This window comes from Molossus molossus, unplaced genomic scaffold (genome assembly GCF_014108415.1).
Source record: "Molossus molossus isolate mMolMol1 unplaced genomic scaffold, mMolMol1.p scaffold_m16_p_6, whole genome shotgun sequence".
NCBI classification, from domain to species: Eukaryota; Metazoa; Chordata; class Mammalia; order Chiroptera; family Molossidae; genus Molossus; species Molossus molossus.
In genome coordinates, this window is record NW_023425399.1 from 329,450 (window position 1) to 346,091 (window position 16,642).

The window sequence follows — 16,642 nt, forward strand, 5'->3', positions numbered from 1 at the left end:
CCCTTCTACCAGCAAGCAAAGTGGGGCATTTAAAAAACATTCCTTGCCCTGGCTGGTTTGGTTCAGCGGTTAGAGCGTCGGCCTGCGGTCCGGAGAGACCCGGGTTCGGTTCCCGCTAAGGGCACGTACCTCAGTTGCAGTTTGTCCCCAGCCCTGGTTGGGTCGTGTGGGTGGCAACCACTCGATGTGTCCCTTTCATGTCTGTGTTTCTCTCTCTCTCTCTCTCTCCCCCCCTCCTACTCTATCTGAACAAAATATGGAAAAATGTCCTCGGGTGAGAATAAAAAAACAAACATTTCTTGAGTTTAAAACATAGGATTTCAATGTTGCAAGTTTAATGCAAAAAGAAAAAAGGTCCTATGGTTTCGTTGACTCCAAGAGGGAGTACTGAGCCTGGTCAGTGTTCCCAGATGCTGGGAGGAGCACCGGAGGCTCCCTGGAGGAGGGGGCGGTGTCCTGAGGAAGTGGTCATCCGGCGCACAGCTTGCCTTTGCACGTCTGTGCGTCACCCGCTGGGCTGACAGGAACGTCCCTGCCCGTGGGATCAAGCAGGGATTAAAGACGGAAGGTCTGGACCGGACGGAGTGTAGCTGGAGGTGCCTGGCGCACACTTAGAGAGGTGACTCCTTCCCCTTTCTCTCTTCCAACCCAGAAAACAACGAAATTCCCCCAGACCAACTTCCCACCAGCGGAAGCAGAGAAACGGGAACTTTGCAGAGCTGCCTCCGTGACTCAGCCCTCAGGTGGACCCGCAGAGGCCTCCGGCCCTGCCAGGTCCTTCGCTGTGCCCAGGGCCCCAGGCCGCTCTCCCGCGTGCCAGAACCTGAGTCAGGACGCCTGGGACTCTGCCGGCGGCTGTGCTTGAGGCCGTCTGTCTCCCTTCAAAGCGCTGGCCTCTGGGTTCCCCGTTTTGGTGGCTGGGGCCCCGACCACCCGGAGGCCCGGCAGGATCCTCAGCCAGCCCGCAGTAAGCTGGGCGCAGGGTCTCCTGGCCCTCCCTGTCTCATGGTCACTTGTCCATCCTGAGACAGACTCATGGTCTCGAGGTTCTGTGGCCAGCGGGGCTCAGCCGGGTGGTTCTTCTGTCCAAGTGATGTTGGGAAGCGCCACTGTCTTGGGGCTGGGCTGGGCTGGCCAGGGCAGGTGGCTCGGTGGTCTGGCACCTCGCAGGGGTCGGGGCTCTGCCTGGGTGCTGGCTGGCCACACCTGTCCCTCAGGGCACCGGCTCAGGCCTCTGCTCCTGCAGCTGAGTAACTGGGCACAGACCCATTAAAGTGCAGAGTGGACACTGTTCCTTAATCACAGGCCAGGACTGGCTCTGTCCCAGGCCAGAGTCAGGGTGGGAGGGGCCACCCAAAGCCCTCCTGGTCTGCCCTCTGGACGCCTCCTTCCCTGGCCCGCCTTGTGTGTTCCCCTCTCCCGGAAGCTGCGCCAGCCCAGCCCCTCATCAGGGCCCCCACGGCACCTTTGTGCTGGCCTGGCCCTCGGGGAGGTGTGGGGGCCCTGTCTGGGCAGACAGGCGGGGTCCTGAGAGGTGGCCCAGGCTGCTGCGCACCCCGGGGCTGACACGTAGACCGGCTGGGCTGTGTGTGATGCAGATGCTGTTCCCACTTGGCCCTGTCAGGGCGCACAGCTGTGTGATAGGAGCTGGGCAGGGAGGGGATGCCCCTGGTGCTGGGAAGGGAGGGTCGGCCCTGTGTGGTCAGGGTGGAGGCGCACGAGAGAGGAAGTGACATATGAGCAGGCTGGGAAGGTGCTCCAGGCGGATGGAAGTCAGGGAACCGAAAGAGGCCAGAGCAGCAGAGTGGGAGGCTGGGGTGGGGCTGGGCCTGCAGAGCCCCTGACCGAAGGGCCGGCGGCCAGCGGCGGCAGTCACAGGTGTGTATTTTTAGAAGGCCACCCTGGCTATGGTTGGGAGAGATCATGTTCAGCAACCCGCCATGTCACCTTGTGCTCACCAGAGAAAATGAGGGTGACTCGCCATCTAAAGATGACCTCTGTTAACATTTTTGGAGTGTTTCTTTGCAGTGAGGAGCTCATTTTTAAATTTAGGTGGGAGGGAGGAAAGGGGAGAAAGAGAGAGAGAAACGTCGATGTGAAAGAGACCCATTGATGGGTTGCCTTCCACACGACCCCGACTGGGTTGGGGTTCGAACCTGCAACCCAGGTACATGCCCTTGACTGGGGATCGAACCCATGACCCTTCGGTGCTGGAATGGAGGGGGTTGCCGATGCTCTAACCATGGGGCCACCTGGGCCAGGGCTGTTTTACCTTTTTATTAGAACAAATTGCCTTCCTGGCCGAGCTCCTTAGGGATGAAAGGAAAAATCACTCTGCCTCGCTCCCAGAATTAAGACTTTGAACACACAGTAGCTAGCGAAATACATTCACAGCAGCCTTCACGCTTCGTGGTCCCTGTGCATTTTGCAATATGGTGATTTATTTAGCCTTTACCCACGAAGCACTCGTGGTTGGAAACGGCATTGAAAGTGTCAGACACGTTGCCCGTCCAGACAGGACAGGCCCCCGGGACCCCTTCTCGCCCGGGCCGTTTGGCCGTGTGCCCTCCTTGTCTTCCTGGCCAAGCGTGGTGGGCACGGGCCCTGATGAGCCCCGGCCCCCTTCTGGCTGACGCAACGTTGGAGGTTGGGTCTGGAACGTGGGTTCACGTTGGTTTGGTACCAGGGTGGTGGTTTGATAGTGGTTCTGGCCGAAACGGAAGTACCTGGAGATTCGTGGGTTGTGAATAAAACCAGGAGAAATACAACAGAAGTGGTGTTTGGGGACTGCAGAGCGGCGTGGCCGTGACGGTGCTGCGTTGCTCTGTGCCGTCTCAGCAGCAGTGTGGGCACAGGTGTCCCCTTGGCCCTGGTCTCACCCCGCCCTTAGCACATGATGTGGCGCCTGAGTCCCTCCTGGACCTCACCTCTCTGAAAGGGCCCTTTACTCCGGGGCCACGCATGACCCTCAAATGCATGAAAGTGCCCTCTGCTCTGGCAGCAGCACAGGTGCTTCAGAGATGGTCAGATTATCTGTCCATAGATGTGAGCCCACAGGTATGTTTTCATGAACGGATGTGCGTCCTGCGGCCAGGTGCGCGTTCCCTGGACAGGTGTGCATCCTGCGGCCTGGTGTGCGTTCCCTGGACAGGTGTGCGTTCCCTGGACAGGTGTGTGTCCTGCAGCCAGGTGCGCGTTCCCTGGACAGGTGTGCGTTTTCTGGACAGGTGTGTGTTCTGCGGCCAGGTGCGCATTCCCTGGACAGGTGTAGGTGTGCGTTCCCTGGACAGGTGTGCATCCTGCGGCCAGGTGTGCGTTCCCTGGACAGGTGTGTGTTCTGTGGCCAGGTGTGCGTTCCCTGGACAGGTGTGTGTTCTGTGGCCAGGTGTGCGTTCCCTGGACAGGTGTGCATCCTGCGGCCAGGTGTGCGTTCCCTGGACAGGTGTGCGTTCCCTGGACAGGTGTGTGTCCTGCGGCCAGGTGTGCGTTCCCTGGACAGGTGTGTGTTTCCTGGACAGGTGTGCATCCTGCGGCCAGGGCAGGTGCTCTGCTCTCCTTGCCCTCACACCGTGACCTTGCTCAAGTGTGCACCTCCCTTGTTGGCTCTGTGATGACTGGCTTTGCTGCCCAGGGTGCTTCCAATTTTAGGGTCACAGATGCTGAACAGCAACCAGGCAGCTGGCCGCCAGGCAGCTCTCTCCCTTGGGCTAGGTGGGCCAGACCCCACAAATGTCTTCCTGACCCTGAGAGGTTTTCACTGAAATGCACATCAGCTGCCGTCCCGAGCTCCTGGGTGGGGCGTGCCCCTCCAGCATGTCCGCAGCGGACAGATCTGTTTAAACTGCCGGTGTCCAGCCCTTTCCCTCAGTGTCCACGCAGCCTCTCAGAACGCTGCGTTGCTCTTACGACAGAATCTCTGTAAGGTCCACACCGAGTTCCCGGCTGCCCCAGTTGAGTAATGACCTGTCTCAGAACTTGCGTGTGCACTGAAGTGATTGAGGTCGCCTCTCATCTGTGGGCAGCGCTGGGCTCTTTCCCTTCGCCGAGATCTTCCTGATTCTTCAAGGGTTTGTCCCACTGGTGAGGACTTATTTGTATAGGAAATCAGATAATGAAACCTCCGCTTCCTCCTTTGAATGCGGTGCCCGAGGCCTTCCTTCTCCTGTCACGTGGCCAGGAGCTGGTGGGAGGTAATTAGTGAAGATGAGGTCACTGGAGCTGGTGGCCCTGGTCCAGCAGGACCCCTGTCCTTATGAGAACGGGACATGGGGGCAGACACCCACAGGGAGAGTGCCGTGGTAAGACAGAGGCAGGGATGGGGGCACACCCACAAGCCAAGGAATGCCAAGGGGTGTGGGCCACCAGCAGCCTTCAGCAGGGGAGACCCAGCTGACACCTTGGTCTGGGAGTCAGGCTGCCTGGTCTGTGGCACCGCGTTCCTGAGAGACTGTTGCAGGCAGCAGAGAGAGGGGGGCACACAGGTTGGGAGCTGCAGGCTGGGAATGCATTGGGGGGGGGGGTGGGCAGCACCAAGTCAGAGATGGATTTGGTGACCACGAAGCTTCACGAGGGTAAGCCGGGGATGCCTGTCCCTTCCACAGAAAACCTTCTCAGGTCCCAAGCTGGTCCGGGGCCTGCTCCCCGGGAAGCTGGTGGGGCTGTTGGCTGGAGGTTTGTGGGGTGAAGGCTGCGACGGCTGCTTCATCCCGTTGCTCAGAGGCTCTTCCCTAGGAAGTTGTTCTCTCGTTTGTTTTATTTTTGAGGCTATTCCTTCAAGGGTGAGGGATGAGGACACAGATTATTTAACCTAGACTTTCCATTCGGATGAGAAATTTGCTCCCTACCGATGGGCGTTTTTCTTGTCGCTGGGACCTTTGCTTTTTGTTCTGAGAGTTTGCTGTGTGTCCAGAAACGCGTGTCCGTTGTGAGGGCCTCGGACTAGAACCCCCCCCATCACGGCCGGGCCCCCTGTGGGTCTGCGCTCGCCGGGGCCTCCCTCCGGCGCACGCCCTGAGCGCCTGGCGGGCTGTGCCGGCCGAGTGGCTGACTGTCCCTTCTTGTCCCCACAGCGTCTGTAGAAGAGGCAACCCCACGGCTTCCCAATGAACAACCGGAAGGAAGATATGGAAATCGCGTCCCACTACCGGCACCTGCTGCGTGAGCTGGACGAGCAGAGGCAGCACGGGGTCCTCTGTGACGTGTGCGTCGTGGTCGAGGGCAAGGTGTTCAAGGCTCACAAGAACGTCCTGCTCGGCAGCAGCCGGTACTTCAAGACGCTGTACTGCCAGGTGCAGAAGACGTCCGAGCAGGCCACGGTCACGCACTTGGACATCGTCACGGCCCAGGGCTTCAAGGCCATCATCGACTTCATGTACTCCGCCCACCTGGCCCTCACCAGCCGGAATGTCATCGAGGTGATGTCCGCGGCCAGCTTCCTGCAGATGACGGACATTGTGCAGGCGTGCCACGACTTCATCAAGGCCGCGCTGGACATCAGCATCAAGCCGGACGCCTCGGACGAGCTCTCGGAGTTCGAGGTGGGTGCCCCGTCCGGCAGCAGCACGGACGCCCTCATCTCTGCCGTGATGGCCGGAAGGAGCATCTCCCCGTGGCTGGCTCGGCGCACGAGTCCCACCAATTCTTCCGGGGACTCGGCCATCGCCAGCTGCCACGAAGGAGGAAGCAGCTATGGCAAAGAGGACCAGGAGCCCAAGGCCGACGGCTCCGACGACATGTCTTCACAGTCGCTGTGGCCTGGCGATATGGGCTACGGGCCCCTGCGCATCAAGGAAGAGCAGATCTCGCCGTCTCATTACGGAGGGAGCGAGCCGCCCTCTGCCAGGGATGGCGGGACACAGAACTCTTTCTCCGAGCAGGCCGCAGGGGACAGCTGGCAGCCCACAGGTCGAAGGAAGAACCGGAAAAACAAAGAGACCGTCCGGCACATCACGCAGCAGGTGGAGGACGAGAGCCGGGCCGGTTCCCCAGTGCCGTCCTTCCTGCCCACGTCCGGGTGGCCCTTCAGCAGCCGCGACTCAAGTAAGTCTTTTATTTGTTCCAGGTGGGGCCCCGCGGCTGCTCGTGACGCCAAGTGACGCAGTCCCAGGCTCACGCCGGTGGTTCCGCTGCTGTGTGTGCGCACCGCCGCTGGGTGGCACCGCACAGTGTGGGGCTCTAAGCTTGTTGAACCAGTTCTCACACTCTGGACGATACTTTGTATCTGTCTCCCAGATGTTGACTCAGTGTTTACTGAGTGTCAGGTGCTCTTCCTGGTGGTAATGAGGGTCGAACTGAGCCTTTCTCGGTGGCACATGGGGGAATGAGCACCCTGGGGACTTGAGGGCTGTGGTTAGGGGTTAGGGACCACCAAGGGTCGGTCCGGATCAGGCTTCTTAGCAGATGTCCACCATGGGGAGTCTTGTCCACAAAGTAGGTTAGAACTCAGCCGAGTGAATGGACAGAGATGGACAGAAGGCAGCAAACCGTGGGGCAGTGAGCCCTGAAAAATGTCACGAATGCTTACGTGCCATTTGCTGGTGGGGGCCCCTGCTCCCCTGCTGGGAAGTCTTCCTGGGGCCCGTTGCCACTCTCCTCAGTAGGAAGAGTACCCCTAGCCCCCATGCACTACAGCTTTATTACCGTAGTGAAAGACACATACCATAAACTTTTAGTCATTTTTAAAAATCCTCACCCGAGGATATGTTTTTATTGATTATTAGAGGGAGAGGAAGGAAGAGAGAAACATCCATGTGAGAGAGAAACATTGATTGGGTTGCATCTCATACACTTCCTGACCAGGAATCGAACCCACCACCTTGTGGTGTACAGGATGGTGTTCCAGTCAATTGAGCCACCTGGCCAGGGCCCCTTTTTTTTTTTTATCCTCACCCGAGGATATTTTTCCATTTTTTGTACAGATAGAGTGGGAGGGAGAGAGAGGAAGGGAGAGAGAGAGAGAAACATCGACGTGAAGGGACACATCGAGTGGCTGCCACCCGCTCGACCAACCAGGGCCGGGGACAAACTGCAACCGAAGTACGTGCCCTTAGCGGGAACCGAACCCGGGTCTCTCCGGACCGCAGGCTGACGCTCTAACCGCTGAGCCAAACTGGCCAGGGCCAGGGCCCCTTTTAACCATTAAAAAAAAATTTTTTTTTTCTTTATTGGTTTTAGAGAGAGAGGAAGGGAGAGGGAGAGAGATAGAAACATCAATGAGAGAGAATATCGATTGGATGCCCCCCGCACTGGGGATCGGGCCCATAACCTGGGCATGTGCCCTGACCGGGAATTGAACCAGCAACCTCTTGGTGCAGGGTCGATGCTCAACCACCGAGCCACACCTGCCGGGCCTGACTGGGAATTTAACTGGCAACCTCTTGGTGCAGGGTTGATGCTCAACCACTGAGCCACACCAGCCGGACCCTTTTAACCAGTTTTAAGTGCACAATTCATTGACATTAAATACATTCATATTGTTGTTCAGCCATCACTAATCCATTCCCTAAACTTTCTGTTTATCCCCAAATTGTAACTCTGTATCCATTAAACAGTGGCATCCAGATACACTGTAGCTTGTAGTACTCATTCTTGGTCTCATTGCTACTGTATCCGCTGCATGTTCTGGGTTGACCAGGCCTCCGCCTGGGCTGGGTAACGGTGTGGGGCGTCCTGGGATGTAAGCAGCGTCCCTGACTTCTATCCACTGGAGGCCGGTAGCAAGCCGCCCGCTAGTTGTGACAACCAAATGTCTCCAGACATTGCCAATGTCTCCGACAGGCAGCCCACAGGAACCGTTGGTGTTTCACTGAACTAAGTCAGAAGAAGGCTGGTGTCTGTCCCCCTGCTAGCTGTCGGTAAGGAGAGGGACAGCGGTGTCCCCGTCTGCTCCTGACTTTGATTGTAGTTGTCCCCCAGCTCTGCCTAGGGCCTGACGAGCAGCAGTCCACGGTGAATGACCAGATAGAGGCTTCGTGCCGAACCTGCCGTGGTGGTCAGCGCAGAGGTGTCCCCGCCTCCGTCACGCATCACCTGTCGCCTGCGGGCTGTGATGCTGGAGCCCGTGAGGCGGGGAGTCACCCTCCAACGAGGAGGCAGTAAGTAGCCTCCTCAAGCCTGTGGGTTGGATGTTTCAAATGCGCTTGTCGAGCAGAAGGTGTTTTTAGAATCCAACAAGTGATTTCTACTGTGTACTCTTGTTAATGTCTTAAATTTCTTGGGTTACCAAGGCAACTGTGAGCTGCTCCTGCTGGATTGTTCCAAGTCGCTGAGACAAGGACATGAGGTTGTGGGCTCGCGTGGGACGGTCTGCCCGGCTCGCGGAGTCCGCTCACTGCGCCCCAGCCCCGGGCAGGGGTTTACAAGTGCAACTGTGCTCCCCAGTGGAGGTCACTTGGTTTGCATTTAAGATGTACTGCATCTTAAAGAGAGTTTTTTATTCCCAGCTCGCTTTTCGTAGAAAAGACCTTTCCCCAGAGAAGTGTGCCCTGTGGTTACCGAACATTGTTTGGGGCACTGGCGTGTATACTCAGGTGTCCAGTCCTGCAGGCTGCCCACCTGCCCTGACCCCTGTGTGTCCCACCTCCGCTGTGGTGACTGGGGCCTGTCAGCATCTGGAGCGACTTTTTCCCAGCGAAAGGCCGTGCTTCCTAACCTGGCAGCTTCCAGGAATCGTGTAATCATGGCGTCTCGTGCGTGAGGCAGGTTGTGGAGATAGCGTTGACCCAGGCAGGGACGTGTGCACACGGTGATGTTCTGGGGCTGGGGAGACCTCACCCTAGGCCTGCACGTCCTCTCGTCTTCCTTGACCTCCAGCCTCACCATCTGTGATCCCAAGGGCGGCCCAGCGCCTTGGAGGAGGTGGGTTTCTACCTCCCTGGGGGTTCGGGAAGAGCCCAGGTGCCTGGTGCTGACGTCCCGCGTGCCCGCAGGTGCTACAGACGTGTCGTTCTGTAGCCAGGATGGAAAGTGTGGGTTTGGCAGAGTAAATGTTTGCACCTGCACTGAGACCGCGGCATATTGGGAGTTTCACAAATACGTGGGAGCCACAGAACAGCTTCGGGGTGGTGAAGGTGGCCCCGGGAGGCTTGTCGCTGGCCACTCGTGCCTGGCAGCTCTCCCCTGCCTGGGACGGGGCAGGTGGCTCGGCAGCCCCCCGTGGCGGAGTCCGAGGTTCCCAGCCCCTCGGAGCTTGTCGCTGGGGCTGAGGCAGGAGCTGGTTCCAGGCTGGTGGCCTCTCCTCTTGTGCCCTCCTCGAAGTCTGGCCGTCCCACCCGACTGTCGTACCGGGCTGCAGCTACGTCCTGAACCACACAGGACTCAGAGGACTTGTCTGGAGAAGCCGGAACCCCTGAGTTTGGGTTGACCGACAGGCGGTTCCATGACCTGACTGCAGGGGCGATGACGCGCCCCGCCCAGCGCCTCGGTCCTCCGAGCTCAGGACCTCGGGGAGATTGTGCAGGGGCTCTGGCACTCCCCGAAGGAGTGACTCCCCCTCAATTTGATCGTCTCTGTGGAAAGAGAATAATCTTGCGGGTAAAGGGTCTGAATGTGAAGTGACCCCACATGCTTCAGGCTGGGACTGGCCCTACCTCCAACACCTGGTTTTCGAGACTCCACCCGAGACACAGGGACCTCCCTGCTCTGCGGTTCAGTCCTTCCCTCAAGATTCGGAGCACTTGGCTGTACCCCCACCCCTGACGTTTGCCTCGGGTGTGACAGATGGTCGGTCCTGTGGCCGTGGCGCCCCAGAACAGACAGCAGCACCCCGTGGGATGGGTGGTCAAGAATGAGGGGCTCGGGCCCGTGGGGGGAGGGTGGGCAGGCTGGCGCCGACCTCAGCAAACGAGTGACTGTGAGACCGGCCTGGGTCGCGCCCTGGGACCTGCGTTTGTGCCTCTGTGGCTTGTCCATGCGCGAGGCCACATCTTGGAGTCATCGTCTGAACTCGCCCTGGGCTTTGCTGGGCCAGTGTCGCTGCTCTTCCCGCTCGGGTTGCCGGACGGAGCTGGGGACCCCACTGTCGCAGCCAGAGGAAGCCCGGAGGAAGAGCTCGCGTGTGTTGTGGGTTGGCAAGGCCACGGGCAGGCCCCGCGGTGGCTGAACCCCGCAGGGCAGGGCGGTGATGCCGCAGCCGGCACCCCTCTTCCTCGGTCGCCGTGTCCCTGTGGCCCAGGCCCTGCTGGGCCTGGTGCGTGTTCTGTTGCCTGAATACACCAGTGTTTGTGTATCCGGCCTCTCGCCGACGGACGTGGGCACTGGGGCCAGTTTTCGCTATTATGAATGAAGGTTCTGTGAGTGTTTGGGCCAGTCTGTTCTGTGGACATGTGTTTCCCTTTCTCTTGAGTAAACACCTAGGCATGGAGCATCTGGGTCATACGAAGGGCGGACTTCAGTTTTATAAGAAAGTGTCAGACTTCTTCCTAAGTGGTCTCGTCATTCCCCACTCCCAAGAGTGGGCGAGGGGTTGGGGTCACTTGGTGCCCCCCACGGCTCTGCCTGGTGTCTGTCTTTTACTTGTAAACACTAGTGGGTGAGTCTGATGAGTTTTCACAAATGTTGCAGCCCTGTGTTCAGGAGAGAGACCGTTTCCACCACCAGGAATGTTCCCTCCTGCCCTTTCAGTTACCCGTACCCCCCACGCCCCACACAGCCCCTCCAGACTCATCTCAGAGCAGCCAGCTTGAGAAGTATAAACATGACCATCGTTCTGAGACGGCTGTGGACTAATCATCAACTGTAAGAAGTAATACGATGAGATCCCGTGTTTCTTCGGGTGGCTTTCCCCAGTGGCATCATCTTGCACATTACAGCCGGAATCACAGCCAGGATGTGGACGTTGATGCAGCCCGTGACCTGAGCCCCCCGCCCAGCCTCGCTGCAGGGTTGTCACCGCCACAACCCCCGGCAGCCGCTCACTCGTGTGTCTCCACCTCTGTGATTTTTCATGTGCTTTTGAGTTTCGTTCAGTTGTGGGCATCAGTAAGTCTTTCTTTTACTGCCAAACACACTGTTCTATGGTTGTAGCAGTTTGTTAATTCATTCATCTGCTGTGGGGTTTGGTTTTCTGGGAAGTTTTCAGCCACAGCGAACAAGGCCGCCGGGAACGTCCGGGGCAAGTCCAGCCTGTGCTGGCCCCTGTCCTCCTGGGGTCGGGTCTGGATGTCACCGTGCAGAGCGCGTGGCGTGTTCGTGGGCTGTGGCTGCGGCGATGAGCGTGTCTCCACGTGCTGACTGGCCTCCACACCTCTCCTTTGGGGACGTACTAGGGAAGAAGGCTTTGTCGTTTGTCATCGCCGAACAGAGAGTTCTTTGCAAATCCTGATTACACGTCCTTCCTCGTGTGTGTGTGTGTGTGTGTGTGTGTGTGTACGTGTGTGTGTGTGTGTTTTGCAAACATTTTCTCCCGGTCTTTGGCTCATTTTTTATTTAACGCTGTCTTTCGAGGCACATACATTTTGAATTTTGATGAAGTCCAATTTGTGAACTTCTCCTATTACGGTTCATGCTTTTCGGGTTCTATCTAAGAAGTCTTTGCCTCAGGTCACAGAGATGTCTCCTGGCAGGTTATAGGTTTCGGTCTAACGTGTGGGTCTGTGTGAAGCGAGGCCCGGGGGCGGCGGGGCTGTGTCCTGGAAGGGGGGTGTCTGGAGGCAGCCTCCCCGTCTGGCCCTGCACTGCTCACAGGGTGGCACTGGCCACACACAGCGTCTGGAGGGTGCCGGCGTGGCTGGCACACTCGGAAACTCAAGCAGCACTGCCGGCATTTTTTCTCGGCGTGTGGAATAAATAAAGACGCAGGTTCTGAGCTCATCCCCCGGCTTTTGAAAAGAAAGCTTGTACTTTTCAAAAATCCTTACCCGAGGATGATTGATTGTAGAGAGAGAGGAAGGGAGAGACACAGAAACATTGACGGGAGAGAGAAACATGGATCGGCTGCCTCCCGGACGTGCCCGACTGGGAATCGAGCCCTGACCTTGGTGTACGCGGGACGAGGCTCCAACCAGCCGCGTGGCCAGGGCTGCGCTCATCTCTTCTTGCTGCAGGTGAAGAGCTCCTGAATGCCCTGACCTTGGAGTAACCTTTAGCTGGGGACAAGGGCACCCCTCTTCTTCCCCAAGACTTTCTGAGGCTCGGAAGAACTCGGGCCATTGTTTGTAATGTGTTTACAGCCAAGAGATGCTTTTTTCTCCTCCCTCCCTTCCTTCCTTATTTCATTCACGAAACAGTTCCTGAAGCAACCACACCCACGATAAGCGAATGGATAGACAGCATGTGACTCATTCACACTGTGGAGTGGTCGGCAGCCTTCGGAGGAGGGGCTTCTGAACCCGTGTGTGGATGAACCCCGAGGACACGTGCTCAGTGACATGAGCAGACACAAACACTGTGATTCTGCTCACAGGAGGTCCCTAACGTAGTCAAAGTCATAGAGACAGGGCGCAGAATGGTGGGTGCCAGGAGCTGGGGTGCAGGGGGTGTTTAGTGGGGACAGAGTCAGTTTTACGAGATGGGAGGGTCCTGGAGGGGAGGGTGGTGACCAGGGGACTGCAGCACACTTAGCGCCCCCGAGCTGTGCGCTTTAACACGGTTCCGGCCGTCATTGTGTCACCTGTGCTTCCTCCACTTAGAAAATTGGAAAGAGCCCGGCCAGTATGGCTCCGTGATTGAGCATCGACCCTGCACCAAGAGGTCGCTGGTTCAATTCCCGGTCAGGACACGTGCCCAGGTTGTGGGCCGAATCCCCGGTGGGGCCGTGCAGGAGGCGGCCAATCAGTGTTCTCTCTCATCGATGTTTCTTTCTGTCCCTCCCTCTCCCTTCCTCCCTCTCTGTAAAAAATTAATAAAGAAAAATAATAATAATGTTTAAAAAAAATTGGAAAGAGCCCGGCTGGTGTGGCTGCACAGCTAGAGCATCGGCCTGTGCCCTGAGGGTCTTGGGTTCGATTTCCAGGCCAGGCTATGTGTCTGGGTTGCAGGTTCTATCCCCAGCCCGGTCCGGGGCACATGCAGGAAGCAATCAACCAATGTGTCTCTCTCACATAGATGTTTGTCTCTCCCTCCCTCCCTTACAGTCTCTCTAAAAATCAATGGAAAAAATATCCTGGGGCGAGGATTAAAAATAAAAATAATTAAAAAGAACGTGACCACGATCTAGGCACCTGGGATTCCCAGCGACGGCCCTGCCCCGAGAAAACCTGGGGAAGCAGGCGCCAAACGTACGGATGGTGTGGTGTTTTGGGGCCAGAACAAAACGGGCCAGGAGGGTGGAGGGGACACGTGGGCTCCCCGAGCAGAGCTGTGCGTGTGTGCGAGCATGTATTTGTGTGCGTGCAAATGTGTGTGTACGTGCGTGCGTGCGAACATGTGTGCGCAAGTCTGTATTGTGCGTGTGTGCAAGGGTGCATGCCTGTATGCATGTGTGAGCAAATGTGCACAAGTGTGTGTACGTGTGCAAGCACGTGTGTGTGTGTGTAGTGTGTGTTTCTAGATGGCGGGACCCCTTAAGGTGCTAACTAGTGAGTAGGGCACCCGGTCCTGTGCAACATTCCCTGGCTGGGCAGCCTCGCCTGGTGCTCCGGGCTCCTGGGGGCGGTGTTTATTTCAGAACCGTCCTGTCCGCACCAGGACTCGGAGTCTCGGGATGGCTGTGTGAGGGAGGTGGCCTGACTCAGGCGGCCTGCCTGCAGGTCCTTGGTGGGATTCATCAGGAGTGGACACGCCCCTCGCCCCCATCTGGCCGTCGGCTTGGTGCTCAGACATCCGTCACAGTTTTCCCTAAGCCACCGCGTCCGAGTTTGCCACAAACAGCTGCTCAGGGGCAGAGGGCTGGGTGGGTGCAAAGAGTCTCGTCGCCGGTTGCCTGACCGAAGACGTCTGTGTGCTGTCTGCTGTCCGTGGGCCAAGGGTCCCACTGTCGTTCTGGCCTTGGAGCCTTTTCTTTGGGGGGAGGGTGGAGCCAGTTTACGTCCCATCTTTGTGGCTGAATGACGGCCGGAGGCAGATCTGACCCAGGACATCCGCCTCCCACCTGTGCTCTGGGCCGCAAACTACCCGCCACCTGGGGTCCCCCTGCAAGTGGCCCCAAATGCCTTCTACGTTGACGTTAACCCCTAAACGTTGTTGCCGAAGTGAAGCCATAGCCTGTGGTGCTGGCCACAGTCTCCGCGGGGTTCGAGTGGCTTCAGCTTCTTCAGAGCAGAAACCGCGCAAGAGCCGCGTGGCGCTTCCCCAGAGCATCCGACTCTGGATAGGTTGCGAGGCGGATGCGCTTTAGCTGCCTCTTCTGCTCGTAGAGGTTTTGTTTTTGTTTTTGTTTTACCTCATTGCCTTAAACTCCTTTCTGCGTCCACGCTGTGACCTGTGGGACCCGGGACAGTGGCCGAGTGTCATCGGCTTTACGGAATGTTCAGACGTTGTGAGACGTCTGCATTGGTCATTCTGTGCGTTCCCAGCCCTTGGAAGGGACCAGTTACTCTGCAGTTTTATTTGAACCGCATGAATCTTATGTTACGAGGTGTCCCGAGGGTCACTTCCAGGACGTGCCTCTGCCCGGGGTGCCAGCGCTTTGGGAATGCGGCCCCTGGTGGCAGCCGCGTCTGCAGGTGGACAGCGGACTCCGGGGACCTTCCCAGGTGTTTTATCACGAAACTGCTTGGGGCTGCAGGTCACTGCTCTGCATCCTACCGGAGTTTGCTAAGGGGCCGGTTCACTGTGCTAAACAGGTTTTCCGAGGCTGATGTGACTGTTTCCAGGCAGGAAAATTCTGGAGTCACGGTGGCCTCTGCCCCTCATCCTGGGGACGGCTTCCGTGGTTCCGAGTCAGGTCCTCACCTGAGGCCTTAGCGGAGATTTCGCCATGTCCTGGGCATATTGTGGACCTTGGTGACAGGAGGGGACTTCCGAGCAGCTGGGTGGTCAGGAAGCTCGTCACCATGGCTTCTTCCCTGCTTGGAGAGTCTTGAAATGACCTGCGTGTTGTGTTTCTCCCCAGATTCGGACTTGACCATCACTGAGGCCAGCAGCTCTGACAGCCGAGGGGAGAGGGCGGACCTCTATGCCCACGTGGACGAGGGTCTCCTCGGGGCAGAAGCCAGCTACCTGGGCCCTCCCCTCACCCCTGAGAAGGAGGAGGCCACCGCGGTGGCCAACCTTCGGGCGGCGCTCATGAGTAAGAACAGCCTGCTGTCTCTCAAGGCCGATGTCCTCGGGGACGACAGCTCCCTCCTGCTGGAGTACCTGCCCAAAGGCACCCACTCTCTGTCCCGTAAGTGCCGGCCTGTGGCCACTTCGCTCTAAATTCTGATTCTGGTGCTGAGAGGAGCAGAGGGCGTAGATCCACGAGGCAGTGGGTTCGGGTGCTGTGCGCGGGTCCCGTGTTCGGCTGTGGGGTTTGGCCCCCTCAGACCCCCCAAGGTTGTCAGGGAGGTGACACAGGACAAGGTCCATGTGGGGTTGTCAGGGCAACGGGGGGGGGGCAGTTTGTGTTTGTTCAGACATTTTCTACTTGAAATCGAGGCTCTAAACCTGAAGTTTGCTCGATCTCGGAAGCGCACACGAGTGGCTAAGGACAGGGAACCCTGTTTCCGGGCAGGACGGGCGGGAGGGGACGGGAGGGACAGGGAGCCCTCATGCAAAGGGCACAGGCTCGGCTGCTGGCACTGGTCCCACCTCCACGCGTGGTTCATTCCACGCGGAGAGAGGTGCGAGGAAGCGGAAACCAGGGCTTTCTGCTGGCTTTGCCGGCGCACAGGGACCGTCACAGGGAGCTGGTGTGTTCACAGTTCCAGCGCCCCAGTGCCTGCCAGGCGCTCGGAGCAGCCGACTTGCCGGGCTCAGACGCGTCCTCCCAACGCCACATGGTGTGTTAGCTTCTGCGCAACCCGCCCATGAGCCCGCCCGGTGCTTCCGCGTCGTGGGTGCTCTGAAGAGCCCTTCTGGGGACACGGCTCCTGTGCAGGCCCTGAGGTGTCACCAGGAGAAACCCTGGTTGGTGCTCAGCGTGGTTGTGAGAGCGAGCGGGGGCCGTGGTTCTCCGTGGGGATGGAACCCCCAGCAGGAGGCTCTGAGTGTGGAGGGGGTTCGAGGTGCCCCACCCGGGGCTGGAGCACCGCGGGACGGGGGAGGACCTGCCAGGGTGCTGGGTGCTGGGGACCCGGACGAGTACCTTTGTTTTCACGACCACTGAAATATTTAAATGTCTGTGTTGGGGGGATGAAACTGCTGTCGCTAATAAAGACTGAAACTGGAAAATAACGTTGACGTTCCCATTATTTCCATGTGCTGAGGTCAGAGCTGTGCCCGGCCAGACGCCGGGCCGTGGCCAGGACTCGGTGGGGGTTCAGACCCGGCCTGTTTGGGGCACGGAACATCGAGGGTAGCGCCTCCTACACGGTGGTTGTGAATTTGAAACGACATAGCATTTGGGAAACGTGGAACTTCTAAGCCAGGTGTGCGGTCGACGCCCCAGCGTGCCGGTCCCGTCCCTGCTGACGGCAGAGTCTGCCCTGGCAGAAAGGGCTGGATTTGTGCCGGTCCCGGGACACACGGGCACTTGGACGACTGGAATGTACTCGGCAGGTCCGGCAGCTGGACTTCCAGCCAAGGGGATGATCAGGCAGGTTTTGTGGGTGACGAGGAATGGCAG

At 58.3% G+C, this 16,642-nt stretch overlaps 1 protein-coding gene across 1 annotated transcript in view; it reads left to right on the top strand.

Annotated features, from left to right (window-relative positions):
• The window catches only part of ZBTB46 (zinc finger and BTB domain containing 46), a 41,842-nt gene that overhangs the window by 13,431 nt on the left and 11,769 nt on the right, over positions 1-16,642 (top strand). Inside the window, exons 2-3 of the mRNA XM_036245505.1 lie at positions 5,070-6,039; positions 14,990-15,262. Of these exons, the coding sequence (XP_036101398.1) occupies positions 5,103-6,039; positions 14,990-15,262 (1,210 nt within the window). The 5' untranslated portion in view covers positions 5,070-5,102. The remainder of the gene's footprint in view (positions 1-5,069; positions 6,040-14,989; positions 15,263-16,642) is intronic.